Source organism: Mercurialis annua, linkage group LG7 (genome assembly GCF_937616625.2).
Source record: "Mercurialis annua linkage group LG7, ddMerAnnu1.2, whole genome shotgun sequence".
Taxonomy (NCBI): domain Eukaryota; kingdom Viridiplantae; phylum Streptophyta; class Magnoliopsida; order Malpighiales; family Euphorbiaceae; genus Mercurialis; species Mercurialis annua.
This window is the reverse complement of record NC_065576.1, coordinates 7,904,003-7,921,354: the sequence shown is the minus strand read 5'-3', so window position 1 is coordinate 7,921,354 and position 17,352 is coordinate 7,904,003. Positions and strand designations below refer to the sequence as shown.

The 17,352-nt window shown below is 31.1% G+C and overlaps 2 protein-coding genes across 2 annotated transcripts; both read right to left on the bottom strand.

The window, feature by feature from the left end:
* Positions 1-3,902: 3,902 nt before the first annotated feature.
* LOC126656715 (uncharacterized) lies at positions 3,903-4,359 on the bottom strand. Its single transcript, XM_050351321.1, has 2 exons — positions 4,112-4,359; positions 3,903-4,044 (listed from the first exon to the last, which is right to left on the bottom strand). Exons 1-2 carry the CDS (start codon positions 4,357-4,359, stop codon positions 3,903-3,905), a joined length of 390 nt encoding a protein of 129 aa, XP_050207278.1.
* A 2,429-nt stretch (positions 4,360-6,788) lies between these two features.
* Positions 6,789-13,994, bottom strand: LOC126657340 (protein DETOXIFICATION 27-like). Its single transcript, XM_050352013.2, has 8 exons — positions 13,508-13,994; positions 12,829-13,370; positions 12,664-12,750; positions 10,964-11,020; positions 7,790-8,028; positions 7,588-7,706; positions 7,237-7,326; positions 6,789-7,014 (listed from the first exon to the last, which is right to left on the bottom strand). The coding sequence occupies exons 1-8, from the start codon at positions 13,787-13,789 to the stop codon at positions 6,967-6,969; spliced, it is 1,464 nt and encodes a 487-aa protein (XP_050207970.1). The 5' UTR covers positions 13,790-13,994; the 3' UTR covers positions 6,789-6,966.
* Positions 13,995-17,352: the final 3,358 nt, after the last annotated feature.

Here is a 17,352-nt window from a genome sequence, read left to right as displayed (position 1 = left end):
TTCCAAAAAGTAAAGCCCAAGTTTCGAACTTTGGACAATTTGAAGAAATGTAAACTCAATTACCACCAAGCTAATAAAAGGTTTAGGTTAAATCAATATAAATATAATATATAGATATATATCTAGTAAATTTTTTTCCCCCCATTCTTGAGGTGGCCATGGCCTCCTCAGGTCATATAGAGGGTCCGTCCCTGCGCCTCATTCCGACGTTTCTACACCGAGTTATGACCTTTTGAAGTTGACAGTTGTGCAGCAGAAAAAGTGCACGAACGTGTAACCTAAAGTGCACGAACGTGTACTTTGGCCGAAGGGAAATTGAAGGCGAAACTGAAGAAAAAAGTGAAAAATTGGCTAAGTGTTGGAGTGCACGAACGTGTACCTTTGGTGCGCGAACGTGCACACCCAGAATCAACAAAATGTGCACGAACGTGCACCAAAGTGCACGAACGTGCACTTGAGGGTTCCTGCGACTTGTTTTGGACAAAAATGCCCCGAAACATTGCCAAACACCACCAAACTCGAGGGCACTTCTGGGTTTTCACTAAAACTCGACCTAAAGTCATTTTCTGAGCCAAAAGACATATAAATACTGCATTAAGACATTGAAGGAAGGGTTCGCTTAGTTCTCCACATTAGACATTAGTTATTACATTAGTTTAGCTTAGTTTTTGATATTCGTTCATCGTTTTAGCTTGTATTCTGGATTTTCTACATTATTGTTTTGGGATTATTGTCGATCAAGGTACGATAACTATTAAGAGATTAATTTTATTGTTTCTTATTCAGCCATGAATTCTTACTACTTTATTGTTGAATTATATTTGAATATATGTAGCTAAACCTTTCATTAGGGATTATTAATGGGATTTATGTCTGTTTAAACGAACTGGATTTGTGGGTTGTTGTTATTACTATATTTTAATTATTGTTCTTAACGCTTGAATTTATTTGGCCAATTTATTCATTGTCCTGTGTTTTGGTTTTAGCTCGAGAGAGTAAAATTGGGATAGACTATCATAATTAAGAACGTATGAGTTAATTGCACGAGAGTGAATTGACGAGTACGTGTTCTTAGTGTTTACTTCATAAACATTAATTGATTAGTAATTTAGGTTAATCATTGTGCGGGAGTGAGTAATTAGCCTGTTACTAGTTTGTTATCTGTTTTTGCCTGCAATTGCTCGAGAGAGAATTTTAGGTGCTTACGATTAGTCTGAACCTTAGTAAAACAACCAAATCCATATTCCAATCTGATTAAACAGTATAATGAAAGTTAATAATCCCTGTTCTTCCCATCATTGTTAAAACCTTATTTTCATTACAGCTTTAGTTAATTTTATCCATAATTGTTATTTCAGTTTATTTAGTTTAATAACAACATTCAATTTATCTTTTAACTATCCAAATCGAGTCTCCTAACTGGTTGTCTTTAGTAGCTTTCTCTGTGGGTACGATATCCGGACTTCACAGTCTGTATTACAAGTTGGCATACGTACGCTTGCGTATTTTCACCAACAAGTTTTTGGAGCCGTTGCCGGGGAAAGCGTATCTTTAACAACTAAGTTGGGATAGCTCGGCTTGATTTAGTTTTTTATTTTCTTTTTTTATGCCGTGGGTATTTGTCGATTTATCTTCAGGTACCTTTTCCATGGTGTACTGTTTTTAAAGAAGTGTAATGGCTTGGAATCAGAATTGCGTTGTTTGTGGGAGTTTCTATCACACTGAGGCCGAATGTCCAATACTTTATCCAGCTTTAAATGAAGATGTCAACTTTGTGGGCAGTCAATGTCAAGCTAATGATCCCTATTCCAACATGTACAATTTGGGGTGGGACAACCATCAAAAGTTTTGTTGGAACAACAATTGGGGGAACTTCCATACATATCAAGACCAATGTAATTCTAATTTCAACTTTGGCGATGAACTGCAGTATTCATATGAGACTGAAGAGCATCAGAGAGCTCTAGAAGAGTCACTTTCTCGCAAGATGGATATGCTACTTGATATGATGGAAAAGAGTGATGCTGAGTTCCAAAATATGTCCAAGATTCAGTCCGAATCTATTCACAATCTTGAGGTACAATGTACTCAATTTGCTAGTGCTTTACAAATTGAAAACCAAAACGGGTTACTAACAACAATGGAAGCTACTCCAAAAGAACAAGCCATGGACATAGAGTTGGAGTTGGAAAGCGACAAGGCATTAGTGGAATGTCATTCCACAAAGTTGTCTGCAGAGGGCGAGAAAGGACAGTGTGGTATTGGGTTAGCATGTGTCGTTCGTGATGATTCTAGGAAGGTGGTGCAAGCTCGAGTAGGGAAGCTGTCGGATAATTATTCTCCTAGAAATGCTGAAATTATTGCTATAAGGAAAGCGTTAAGTGGTTAGGGGGTGGCATAATTTGGTGATAGATATTAGCTAGTGAGCTCGTTTCGTCAAGGCATTCAAGTGAAGATTTTTAATTGGATTGTTTGGAGTTATTGAAACCGTTAAGTAATTTGTCTTTTTTTTTGTAAGACGATATGTGAATCAAGCAACCCATTTGTTAACGCAACACACTCGTTCCATGTCAGATTTTCGGGATTGGTTCAATAATTATCCCGAGTTCCTTACGAATATAACCGTTTCAGATATTTTTAATAGATTCCTATTTTCATTAAAAAAGTTTAGGTCTATAAATATAAATTAATTAATAACTATAATAAGTTCAATTGGATCTTCAATCCGATTGAACCCATTTAACTTAGGCCTAATTATTTAAAAACCACTCATCTTATAATTTTTTTCATTTATACCAAGACTTAAGAAAATGTTCAATTGTACTTTATTTTTGATTTTTATGTTTCATCTCTAACTAATGAGTTGAATTGACCTATTTTTTTTTAAAAAGAGTTTAGATTAGTCCTTTATTTTTAACCTATATTCTAATAAAACGTTAATGTTATTAATAGTACAAAACACATTCTTCTTTAAAAGTTCAACAAATAATATTTTTTATTTTAGTGTATATTAATTATCAATAAATTTTAAAAATTAAAATCCGTAAAAAAAACACCATTTATACAAAACGAAATTGATTTACATTTTTTAATAAAAATATATATATTTTTTCGATTTTTCGAACTCGCTTCTCCGTGAAAGGAGGAGCGGGTCGTCCTCCTTCCATGGAAGGAGGCGTGTTCCTCCTTCCATGCAAGGAGGAACAAATCGCGTTTAGGAACCGACACGAGTTCCTCCTTCCATGGAAGAAGAAGGAGAGTTTTTTGAAAAAAAAATTATAAAAAATAATAGGATCTATTTGAACGTTTTGAAAGTTGAAAGATTTTTTAGTATTTTTTTAAATAAAAAAAAATAATCCTTCTATTTAATTGTTTTTTAATATTTTCTTTCTTAGGTTAATTAAAATGTCAAAATTTTTAATTTTGGGGTACAGATGAAACATAAAAATCGAAAATAGGATACAATTGAATATTTTTCTAGATTAAGATGTAAATGAATAAAGTTACAAGGTGGGTGGTTTTTAAATAATTAGGCCTTTAATTTAATCCATGAGAAAACGTATATTTTAGATCCGGTTATGAAATTGGGCCTGTCATGTGCAGATTTATTATTTCTAACATCTTATTTCGCACATGGCAGAACAAATTTTAACATTTTTTTTCAATAATCATACATTGCATATAGACCGTGCGACTTGCAGAGAATGAAAACACTAATGTTATACACATGATAGCGATATATAAAGAATATTAATAGTTTTTCCCCGCTTGGCCAGTAAATAAATACTCTAATGATGATTCACTTTTTTTTTTTTAGAATGAGGTAGGATTTTATTGCAGAAAAATATCAGCCATTACAATGTCTTGCAACTCATTTGTAACAACACTATCCGAGATCATATCTATTCTATTTTGCAAACCCCATTAGCTAAAGAATGCACTAATCGATTACCGTCTCGTCTAACATGAGAAAACATGATTTCATCTACCTTGTTTCCCAAAGCCACAATGTCTTCTGCAATCAACTGACGATGATCTATCACACTTTTAATATTCTAAACACGATGTATAGCCAGTAAGGCATCCGATTCAATATATATCCTCTTGAAACCTGCTGCAAATGCCGAGTCCACTCCAAATAGCCAGATGCTCAGCCATCTCCATGCATGCTATCCCTGAGAACATTTTGGTACCCAACTTGTGCACCATGCCCGCATGATCCCTGATAACCATGCTCGCAACTGCCATCTTATTATTTAAATCTATCGCCGCATCTGTATTCACCTTGAATTTTCCTTCCTCCGGTGGTCGCCACAAAGCCGATGGGATCAGCTGAACCTGAACTCTCCGCTGCTCCATATTCTGAACATGCTCAGTCAGCATGAGGTTTCCTAAGAATAAAAACCGGTCTTTCCTCCGCTTATTCTTGAAAACGATATTATTTCTATCTGTCCAGATAATCCATGCACAAATAGATGCAAAACGTTTGAATGGCTATCTCTGGAAAGGTAGAGAACACATGTGAAATCCAGTCATCCAAAGCCATCTCAACAACATCATTCATAAGCATACCTAAGGGAGAGAGAAACCAGAGCATTCTAACCTTAGAACAGCTCATCAGAGCATGTTTGAATGATTCTTCCTCCTCGTGACATCTAGGGCAGAGCGTGGGGAGTTGAACGTGCTTTCTGCAAAGATTCAGCTTACTAGGAAGGCTGCCATGAAGCACACGCCAGATAAAGTGACGAATCTTCGGCTGAATTTTGCATTTCTAGATTTTTTCAAAGAACATCTTCTCTTCTCGACGAATTTCCATCAGAAGATGGGAGAGCTTTCAGCGCTTTATAGTAGCCTGATTTAGTGTCGAACCTGCCATTTTTGTCGGGCCTTAAATACTGTTTGTCTGGGGGAAGTCTAGTGCTGATGGGAATTTGGAGGACTGCTTTGACTTCAAACGGGAGGAGATGAGCTTCAAGCTTCTGTTTATCCCATGCACAAGCTTCACTATCAATGAACTCACTCACTTTCTAATATGCGGGGATGTTTCCTGGAATAAGCGGTTTTGAGTGGTTGAGAGTTGCTATCCAATATTTTTGACGAGCATTTATATCCTGTCCATTGCCGATTCTCCAAGTCAGCCCCGAATGTAAATTCTGCTTCCCTTTCGTCAAGCTTTGCCAAACATAACTCGCATTTCTCTTCAATTTAGCTTGCTTGAAATCATCACCAGCATAGTACTTAGCTTTGAATATTCTCGAAATAAGAGAGTCCGGATTTTGCGTTAGTCTCCAACACTGTTTCGGAGCAGAGAGATGTTGAAAGCATGCAAATTTCGAAACCCCAATCCTCCCTCATTTTTCGATTGACTCTTTGATGGAGAAAAATTGTAAATTAAAATTGTTTATATCCATCGCAAAACTAATTTTACGACAGACTATCTTCTTTCATATATGATTGTCTATTTTGAACATGTTGTTCCTTCTTACATTACCTAATAGTTTTGTTTAAGCTTTTATACCTCCCTTTTTGTACGGGAAAAAATGGTATTAAGATTATGAGCTCTCTCAGTTTAAGCATATCCTTATTTTGGTTTTTAAATAAATTTTTTAAGTTTTCAACTCCATTTATATCCACATTCTTGTCTAAGCTATGTTTAGTTTTATTTTGCCTAAATCATCTCTGTTAAAAGGTATAGTCAATAATATTAGTAGTAAGTAGATCAAAAAGTATAGTCAATAAAATTACTAGTAATTAAATGAAAAAGAATAATCAATAGCATTAATAGTAATTAAATCAAAAATGGGTGAATATCTTTTAGTCAAATATTCTTCATATAAAAATTTATTAATCGATATTTTTTAGAATTTTTGATAAAAGTGGATGTTGGGCCTAATTTTTCCAATCTTCTAATCAAGCCCAAGACTGGCCTAGATCAACTTAGACCAGGCCAGACTAGTCAAGACCAGCCATCTTAGTCCACAGCAGCCCAGACCAATCACTTAAGCTTTAATATGTAGCAAATTTTTAGAGAAAATTATGGGATCTATTTTTATTTAGCAATTAGGTAACACAGACACGGATATAAAAAAAAAGAGGAACATTTGGACACCAACACAAAAAAATAGAGATATTCTAAAATTTTGTATGACGAAAATGAAATTTTATCTTCTATAACTGCTGTTAATTGTTTAATTTTACAGTTGGCGGTAGCCATTTCCTCTTCCACTTCACATTAATTTCATTAATTTCATAAAATTTAATAAATAGTCAATTTCATTTTATTTTTATTCTTGACGGATTAATATTTGTCATCGAAAACCGAGCCAAAGATAGAGTGTTGACCTTTCAACAATAAAAATGGAATCTTTTATGTGCTATATTAGTTTTTTTTTTGTTATTTTCTACTCTTTTTTGTCCTTTCTATGTGGAAGATTTGTTGTCCCTTTTTCTGAAAGACTAGTCGGGTGGAGGTGATCGAAGGTTGTGGCTATACTTTATGATATCGAATATCAGTTACCGGACATTAAAAAAGTTTGGTCGAGAATTGCACTTAATTGACGAAGCAGTTAGTAATTTAGTTTTTATTTTCATAAGTAAATTTGCAAATCAGACAAGACAAGTTAGCGTATTAGTATGTTTCATGTCAAGTTACTAGGTTTAATTTTTGAATTTTTTGAATTTCTTACAAATGTAACTGTTTCGGATTCTATTTAATGGAATTTGAGGTATTCAAAACAAATGTCTAAAACACTAAATTACCAAAACATTTTTAAAATGAAAAATGTTGATTAAATAAACTATATGTGCTGCCTGATACCAAAATTTATTTATACAAATACATTAATAGAAATTCATTTACATTTAAAATGAATTATTATTAGATTTGAACCAAACACAAGCCGAGAATAATTAATGATAAAAATCATATGTATGCCTATTCTCTCTACCGACGTATTCGGTTCCTCCTCACTTAACCTCGGACCATTTCATTATATGCATGTTCGCCTTTTCTGCCTGTAAATTTCACATAAATTTAATTCATAATTAGTAGTTTAGTCAAGTCAAGATTTGAAATTAAAAGAGGTAAAATATAATATTTTTTTATATAACATGTAAAATAAAAAATTGTTAAAATTAAGAGGGACCAAGTGTGATATTTTATATCTAACATTTAAAATTTAGAATTCATTAGATATGATTTAGTCTTCAGAAATAAAATGTATATTTTTGATTTACCTCTTTCTCCCAATCGCATCGAATAGTAATAATAGCCAATATTAAGGTCTGGACTGCTGTTCCACCAAAAATCATTCCAGCCCATATTCCCTACCATTTACGTACATTAACTAGTCAATACATTTATATCACACAGTTTTTTTAAAAAAAAAAATCAAATTTTCATAAATTCATGTCCGAACCGGCCGGTGGCCACGTCTATGTGCTGAACCTCGGCGAGAACTGTATTTTTGCAGTTTTTCTATATAAAAGTTTGATTCTTTAGTTCTCAAAATAAAATTTATCCTGAAATTACGAGATTCCGAATTCGAACTCAAACGAACATTAAAAAATAAGAATAAGAAGACTTACGATAACTCCGTAGTGAAAAAACCAACCCATTAAGAATCCGAGCGGAACACCAATCAAATAATAGCAACCTAAGTTGATATAAGCTATGTATCTTTGCCATCCAGATCCCACAGCCACCCCTACACCAAAATTAATTTAATCATTGGTCTTGCTGGTAAGTTTCATTTTAGTCCTTAAAGAAAACAGATGTACAAAATGGTACCGGAGAGAACCGGCTGAACGCTGTTGAGCAAAACAGTGAAGGCCAAGAGAACGGAGAGATGGTCAACTGCTTGAAGAACAGGTTCACTTGAAGTGAATATTGAAGCCAATTGATCATTAAACAACATTATCAAACCCCAAAATAAAACTCCAATTATAAGTGATGTAATAACCGATACTATTGTTGCAAATTTTGCCCCTTTTCCATTTCTTGCTCCTAGCTCATTTGACACTCTTACCCTGCAATTTTTCACACACTCAACTTCATATTTTACTTCAATATTTTCATTTAACTAATAAATTATAAGGTATCAAAATGGATCATGACAAATGACCAAAATTCGGGTAGAACGGAAAATAACAAGTTAGAATTGAAGTGCAATGCGTTCGTTTCATAAACATGTTGATCCATCTATGACGAGACTTAAACATATTACATCGCTGTTGACACACGAATTCGTTGAATCCGTTTATGACGCGGCTTAAAACAAGTTGTGTCGTGTCATATTGTGTTGCTGTTGCTCATATTTGATCTATTTAAATAAATGGATTAAAGGTGTCGGTTTTAGATGATTGATTTTTGACTCAGTTATAACAAAAGAGGTAAGTAGGGCGTGTTTGTATAACCAATAATGTCCTTATATTAGTCTATTAAATTTTCGTGTCATGTTCATGTTACTACGATTAATAAGTGAGTAACGTTCATGTTATATTCTAATCGTATTAATAGAGTGGGACAGCCCATTAACCCGTCTTTATACTCCGATAAATTTATTTTTCACTAAAAGTAAATAAAAGCTTTAAGTATAGTTTTTTTATAATTTAAACATGGTATTTCTGTGGCTGATTATTACAAATATGTAACAAAGTTTGTTGAGTATAACCATTAAAAAATGGCTGTAGTGAGTTGTGTATCAATTTGTCCAAGTAAACTTAATTTGAGTGAATGTTTTAATAAATTTCTTATGTAGTTTGAATTAATAACACACAGCAAAAGGCAAAACAATGAGCCACAGTCTCAGCGAAAATGATCAATCTGTTAGGTCATGCGATCTTCTTATTTTTCAATTATCATAGAAAAACAATACTTAGTCAATAATTTATCAATTAAATATAAAAATTAATTATAAAATGCAGTATTTTAAAAACCTGACCGGACCAGCCGGTCGTAGCGGTTAACCAAAAAATGGCAACCGTAAAAGCCCAATATTTTGGCTGAACCGGGTTGGACCTAATTAAATCGGTTAAAACCGAATGTTAAACCGGTAAATCGGAGATTAAACCGGTAAAAACCGGTGAATTCTAAATTTTTAATTTTTTTTAAATTTATCAAACCGGTTGAACCAGTCATTAAACTAATTGAACTGAAAATCGATAATACACTGATAAAAGGAAAAAGAAAATATAAAAGTGAAGTTCTAGTAGAAACATGAATCATGGGTTTTAGAGAGTCAAACTTTTATGTGCTGCTGGTCCATTATAAAGATTGTCCCATCCCTTTACCAAAAAAGGCAGAATTGTCCACATCAAAGATTACAAAATTGACATATTGAGTCATTGCATATTTAATTATTTATACCCATAAATTCAATTGTCCCGATCACAGTAACAGATTGCGTTATCTTCTCTTCGGACAATAGTAGCATTTATATAATAAATTAATGCAAATTGCATTTATTTTGCTATTTATGAGGTGTGTTCATAACAGAAAGCTACGGCCTGAATTAATTCTACTTTCTATGTCATATTTTTTTATGTTTCAAAAGTTATGGACTTGTTGCAAATTGGTATATTTTGAATTTTTTTATTCAATAGTCAAAGTTGTCTTATTTATAATTTTTAAGTGTTTATTTCTTAAATTGCTAAATCACAAATTTTATTTCTCAAATATAAAAAAAAAAAACCTAATTAAATTGTATATTTTATAAAATAAACAAGTATTTTAAAATAATCTAAACAAAATAGTAAAAAAATCAAAACGAGCAAAATACGTTATCGAACACTTCACTTTGTACATATAGTTGTTGTTATTGCCAAGAGTCTGTTATTTTCATTTAAAAAAACATGCTAATAGCAAAAACGTTACATCTTTAATTTAAAGTTTAAATTGTAATTTTGTACTTTGTATTTTACTAAAAGAAAGAAAAAATGATATTGATGGGGAAAAAGAATAAATCTAATTAAATTTTATATTTTATAAAATAAACAATTATTTTAAAATATTCTAAATAAAATAGTGGAAAAATCAAAACCAGCAAAATATATAATCGAACACTTCATTTTGTACATATAGTTGTTGTTATTGCCAAGAGTATGTTATTTTCATTTAAAAAGAACATGCTAATAACAAAACGTTACATCTTTAATTTAAAGTTTAAATTGTAATTTTGTGTTTTGTATTTTACTAAAAAAGAAAAAAATGATATTGATGGGGAAAAAGAAGGAAAAACTCATTAATGAAATTTGATGTTCTCTCACTTTCACAAAACTTGAGACAGAAAATCATTAATAAAAATTGGATTATTTTCTGTATTTTATCAAAACAAATTGTAAGGAAATTTCAAGAAGCTTCAACTTGAGAAGATGTTAATAAACCATTGGTTCTTCTCTTAGCAAAGAAGATAAAAATATGATTGTGACGTGGAAGCTGGTCACTGACTCGTGATTTGTTGTATGTCCAGTAGTGTTTGTTTGGTAGTGTCACTATAAATAAATAAAATAAAAGGGTCCTTTCAAGAAATTTAAATAGCCCTACCAATCAATTATTTAAGATTTAGTAGCAAATCACATTAATAAGGTTGTTTTACGAAATTGTAATAGCTAAATTTGCAGTGCATGGACCACATCAATTTGGAAAATTGTGGCTTCACTGTCTTTATCAATTTATATTTATGTTATATGACTTTTATTTACAATTTAATATTAAAATTAATATATTTTATGTAAGTGTAGTTCAGAAGAATTCCATTTATAAAAATTGTTTTAATCAAAAGCATAAGTACCTCAATAAAAGGAAAAAATTTCGTCTCCCCACATTCTATTGAATCTATGAGAATTCTAGTCTTTTTGATATAGTATCTTGTATGCATAAAACAAAAACAATTTATTGTTTTTTATTTATGAAGTTATTAAGTATTATTAACTAATGAGAAAGAAAAAAGAATTAATTAATTACCCGGTAGCTGCAAAGAATGCGAGTGGGATCATCATCTCCCAGCCATTGATGGTCATGCTGTCATGTTTAAGAAAATAATTATAAAAAAATGAGTTTCAGTCTAGATCTATGAATATATCAAGCTTTAAAAAATTGAAATACAATATTCGCATTAAATAAAACCTTACAAATACATGCAATACGCAACTTGAAGATGACCTAACTTTTGTAAACTTCAATTAATTATATACTCCAATTATATAATACTTTTGATTGCTTCAATTATATAATACTTTTGTAAGCTTCAACTATATTATATTAGCTATTGAATATATTTTTATTGTAATTTTATTGATTAGTTATCAAGGGTGGAATCAAAAAATCAAGAGAGAGAAAGAAATTTTTGTAGTTGATAGGTGAAAATTATTAATATTGTTAATCTGTAGAAAAAATTACTAAAATATAGGTGGTTTAACAAAAAAAAATAAAGATGTTTTATATAGAAAAGATGTTAGGTTAAATAGATCTCGTGTAATTTAAAGAATATTTTCATAATTTATTTAATTAACATATTTTTATAGACAATAAAAAACATTGTGACTGATTGTCGAAAAGATTAAATAAAATAGAAAATTGTACTATTTTTAATAGGTAAGAAGAAAAGTTTATTGATAATTTTTTAATGAGAAAGAAATTAATTATAAAAAATAATTTAAATGAGAAAAATAAAAATGAATTAGATATAATTAATTTTTATATTTAAAATGTCTTTCATAATTTTGAAATTATTATAATTTAATTGTTAAAATATTTTATATAAAAAACTTAATGACGGACTGCTGTATAAAAAGACGATAACATGGAGAAAAAAAGAGCGGAAGAAGATGAAGGGTTTGCTTCCCTCTGTCCCGCCCATCCTACCTACTTCTGTCATAGTATATTGCATTTGAAAATAAGTAAATATTGTTGGATCAGATATAATATGGTGGTATAATTGGTAATATAATTTTTTTTATTAAATAGACGAAAATATAAACCATAAAATATAAAATAGATACAATTATATTATTAAATTTTATGTTAAAAATATTATTTAAAAATTAAATGTTAAAATAGCCAATTATCCAACATATAGATCCGCCAATGGTGGTAACATTATTAATCAAATCTCTTTCATTTTAGAGATCGAGCTAACCCACTCCTCTCTTTCTATTATGATAATATATAAATAGTACTATATGACAAACATATATAAAATAGTAACATAGTTATAAATTATTTTGTTTCTTTGAAAAAAAAATAGTACTATTTTAGTTTTAAAATATAAAAGACTCAATCATTGATATAAAATAGTTTTTCCATCCTCTTTAAAAAGGACAAAAAGCTTTTGCACATAGACTAAAAATGCATCAATTAATAGTATTATTTTTTTAATTTTATTTCAATTAATGATGGCTTTATAAAATGAAAAATTATTGTTTTGAGTTATTGTAGTTAATTGTAAAAAGAAAAAGAGAGATAAAAGAGAAAAATTTATGTAAAATAATAGTTAAAAACTCGATATGAATTTTATATAGTATATACAATATATTTTTTTAAAAATGAAACAGGAGTATTATCTTAGAATATTCCTTAGGCCACATGGAAGTAGCATTCTAGTTGCATTTCCCATTAATCAATTGAAATACAAACAAAAACATTAAATTATAAAATAACGTTACCAGATTGACAAGGCATCAACTGCAATCTCAGCATTTTTCAGATTCCCAGTCATCAAGATCAGTATTCTGTAATACCAATTCTCCAAGCTTTTATATGACAAAAAGTTAAAAAGTTAGAACTTAAAACACAGTTTTTATTCATCAAAAATAATATTTAAAAATTACCAGAGCATGACACCAGAAGCAGCGGAGATTTTGGTGAAATCCCAGAGACCAGAAAAAGCTTCCATGGAGAAACCATTCCAAGTAAGCGGACAGCCACCAAAAATGGTGTAACCAAGATGCCCAAGAACAAGAACCCACCACGAAAAATTCAAAGTCATGGCGGTTCCGACGACGCCGAGCTGAAACTTATAAACAAACAGCCAACTCACGACCACATGCACCGCAAGAGCAACAAAAGATATCAATGCTGTAACGTTATTCTGAAGCTGGCTCTGCAAGAATCTCTGTAATGGAAACATAAAAGCAAAACTGAAGTGAAGTGGAATCAGATATATAGCAACAACTCCGGAGAGCTCAGCGACGTCGTTCGGTTGACCTAATAGCTTCAAAACTGGAGAAGCAAAGAGATAGATAGGCAAAAGCAAAAGGCAACATAAGAATAAAACAATCCATGATCTCTGCAAATAAACTCCTAACATATGGTATTTTCTGGCTCCATAAGCTTGCCCACATAATGTTTCCAATGCACTTGCCATTCCTAACTGATCATTCAAGAAAACACATAGAAAATTAGCCAAAGTAATTGTTTTTTGTTATGTAAAATCATTTTTGGCAAGAACCCATGCATGAGTATGGTTTAAGTTTTGGTTTTTTTGAGAAAAAATAGAGAGAAAAATACCAAGAGACCGAAGTCGAATCCAACAATGACATTATTAGCAATGGAAATGGCAGCAAGTTCAAGATCACCCAAATGGCCAGCAAAGGCTTGGGTTATAACCAGCATTGAAAAAGATGCAACTCGGGCTAAAATTGCAGGACCAACTATTTCCCATAATTTTCTTGATTCAACCCATAATTTTCTTGAAAATTTCTCTTCAACTAATTCATCTTCTTGAACTTTCGGAACTAAATGTTTTAGAAGCGGAACTTTTGATTCCTCTAGCGCACCGTAACTTCCCATGTTCTTGATCTTACTCGATGGATCCAAACGAAAAGAAGAAGAAGAAGAAGAAAAAACTAGCTAGATCTGTATCTTTTTCTTTGGCTTCGACTTGCACTAGATAAAGGTTTTTTATTGGCCCTACAGATGAACAAGACCAATAAGAAACTGACACGTTTCAAGGTGAAGGAAATGAGAAGCAAATAAAAAAATGAGCACGTATTACACCCACTGCCCACACCACAAGTTAAAAATTTTAAATGCACAATAGTCGATAGCTTCTCACAGTACTCTATTAAAATTATATTTATAGTTTATAGAGTATTATTTTTATTTTAGCAGTTTTACTTTTTATATATAAATATATGAGAAAAGATTAGGATGATTTGAAGAAGTAGAGAAATCAGAAAATGAAAGATGATGATGAAAGAGAAGAAAAATATTTAAAATTATGTTCAGATGATATGGAGGCAATATCAAGTTCACATTGTGTATTATTTTTTTGTCAAAGTATTTCAAATTATGTTCATTTAAAATGGAGGCATTACCAAGTTCACATTGTGGACTATTATTTTAGCTAAACCCATTTTTAATGTATCTAACGATTTTGATTTATCAGGTTCCTCATTTTTTATATAATTTTCTCAAATTTTTAATTTTTAATTCGTTGGGGCTTTAAATGAAAATTCACTTAAGGACCCAATGATTCAAAATGTGAAAATTTAAGGACTAATAAAATAAATGAGATCTACTAAAAAATTCAGTAAATCGAAAAGTGAAAGTTTAAATAATCTGATAAACTAAAATTGTATAATTTCAAAATTTCAAAATAGGTTTAGCCTTATATATGTCAAAATAGTTAAGATTATATGTTAACTGGGAAAGTAATGCAAACTCTTAACAATTAGTATTAAATCAATGCTTTCCGTAAGTGTTAGATTTTTTTTTCTTTTCAATACTAGTATTTTCGTATGTTTTGATCAGCTTGCGGAAGCTGCTTTTGGTTGTTGTTGATTAGTCTTTTAATTGTTTTTTCACCCATCTACTATAGGTATTTTCTAGTTTGTGATCATATTTTATATCAATTTTTCTTTTTATTTAATTTTAGTTAGGGACAAAAAATAATACATACATTAAGAGAGTATCAAACTAGTTGAGATGTTTTGGTTGTGTATCTTGATATCTCGACTACAATTTTAATCAAAAAAGCTAGTATCATATTCAAAGTAATTTAAATTTTAATAGATAAATATTAAAAAAAGAACATAATTTTATTTATATTTTATTTGCAAGCTTCAAACATAATATGTTATTTAATAAAAAATTTACTCCTTCTGTCCTAATAGAGTTGTCCATTTTACCTTTATCACACAGTTTAAAAAAAGCAATTATTATTTATAGATTTTGTAAAATTTATCTTACTTTTCTTGTCATACCCCTATTTAATATGGGGTCCACTTGCAATTTAATTTCAATTTATTCATTAGCGGATTTTTAATAAGGAAAATATAAGAAAATTGAGTGTAAAAGTTAATTATTTTTTGAAAGTGGACAAGAGTTTTAGGATAAAATTTTTTTTTAAAATAGACAACTCTATTGGGACGGAGGGAGTATTTGAATCAAGATAAATTAAGAGTATAACGGAACTAGGATTTCAACATAGGGAAGGTCAAATTACAATATATAATATAAGGAGTAGGCAATCTTAAAAATTAGGGAGGTTAGATTGTTAAATATTAAAAAATTTGGTGCTAATTTTAACAATTTTGAAAATTTTGAAGCGACCATGACACTCTCATTCCTTCCTCTCCCTTCGTCAATACTTTTTAACTTTGAATATCAATATAACATTATTAAATCAACATTGTGAAAGGAAAAATTCATTACTTTTATTTGTTGATAGGGAATAAATGATAGTTTTTAATGAAAATTGTTGTACAAAAAAATCAGGCAAATGTCTAAATTAAATTAAATTTAAATAGTTTTACTATTAAAAAACTTTATGCATATCAACCGAGAAATCACAGTCGGAGGAGTTGCATTGACAATATTCAATCAAACGATTATTGATACTCGCCCTTAAAAATTTTGTAGTAAAATTTATTTTTCTTAAAAATATGAACAATCTTTACCTTTCAATTTTTATAATTAAAGCCCGAATAAAGATAATTGTGTTCGAATATTGAACTACTTCTACTCATTCTTTATCTTCTCCACCATCATAGTTCTTTTCTTTCAAAATCACTTTTCTCAACCACTCCTCTCTGCTTGATAACATTAATAGAGGAATCCGAAATTGTTGATTGAGTAGAAGAATAAGATACAAAGTTATATAAGCTAACAATATAAGAGAAAGCATTTTAAGGCATTTATATAGGCAAAACTAAGCAATAAAGGAAAATACTATACTACCCTACAATACCATATTAACTATGCTAACATCCCCTCTCAAACTCATGATGCGATAGCAATGAGCATTGAGAGTTTGTCAGACAAAAAACGAAAGCGCAAAAAGGACAATGATTAGTAAATAAATCTGCAAGTTGTAAGGAGGAGGAGACAAATGGCAATGTCAATGTGCCATTCTGAAGGTGATGGCGAGTAATATGACAGTCAATCTCAATATGCTTGGTCCTTTCGTGAAAAACTGAGTTATGAGCAATCTGAATTGCACTCTTATTATCACAGTGCAAAGGAGCTGGTCGCCGCAAAAAAACGCCCATATCAGCAAGCAACCATCGCAGCCAAACGATTTCACAAGTAGTAGAAGCCATAGCACGGTATTCGGCCTCTGTTGAAGACCGATATATAACATCCTGCTTCTTAATTTTCTAAGAGATAAGAGAATCACCTAAAAAAATACAAAAGCCAATAGTGGATTTGCGATCAGTAGGATCACCAACTCTATAAGCATTAGAGTAAGCACATAACTCCAAAGATGAAGTAGAGGAAAGCAAAAGGTCTGGAGATGGGTGCCATAGAGATATCTCAAGATGCGAATAACAGCAGCCCAATAAACTGTAGTAGGAGAAGTAACAAACTGACCGACTATGTGAACATCATATGTTATATCAAGACGAGTGATAGTGGGATAAACCAAATTTTCAACAACCGTTCTATAAATACTCGGATCTGGCAGTGGATACTCATCAGAAATAGAGTACCGAGCATTAAACTCAATTGGAGTATCAACAGTCTTATTATCCGAGAGGCTAGCATGCTCAAAAATATCAAAATATACTTAGATTGAGAAAGAAGATACCCTTTCGGAGAAGAAGAAACTTCAATACCCAAGAAGTAATGAAGGGGACCCAAGCCTTTCATAACAAAACTTCGAGTCAACTCAGACTTCAACAAACTAATCCCAATAATATCATCATCTGTAATAATCATATCATCAACATAAAGAGAAAGCAAAATTCGACTAGCCGATGTACACTTGACAAACAAAGCAGAATCATGGTTACTCGGGCAAAAACCAAGAGAAGTATCTGCAGTAGAGAATTTTTCAAAACAGGCACAGGGAGCCTGTTTGAGAGCATAAAGAGTCTTCCTAAGTTTGCAGACTTCACCAGGTTGATGAT

Excerpts from the sequence above, each read along its gene's own strand:
- LOC126657340 (XM_050352013.2), bottom strand. The coding sequence starts at position 13,789 with ATGGGAAGTTACGGTGCGCTAGAGGAATCAAAAGTTCCGCTTCTAAAA. Across the intron at positions 12,751-12,828 it reads GCTTCTGGTGTCATGCTCTG|CTTGGAGAATTGGTATTACA; the intron begins GTAATTTTTAAA and ends GTCATATAAAAG. Across the intron at positions 11,021-12,663 it reads GTTGATGCCTTGTCAATCTG|CATGACCATCAATGGCTGGG; the intron begins GTAACGTTATTT and ends TAAACATGACAG.
- LOC126656715 (XM_050351321.1), bottom strand. The coding sequence starts at position 4,359 with ATGGAGCAGCGGAGAGTTCAGGTTCAGCTGATCCCATCGGCTTTGTGG. Across the intron at positions 4,045-4,111 it reads GGACTCGGCATTTGCAGCAG|TGTGATAGATCATCGTCAGT; the intron begins GTTTCAAGAGGA and ends GAATATTAAAAG.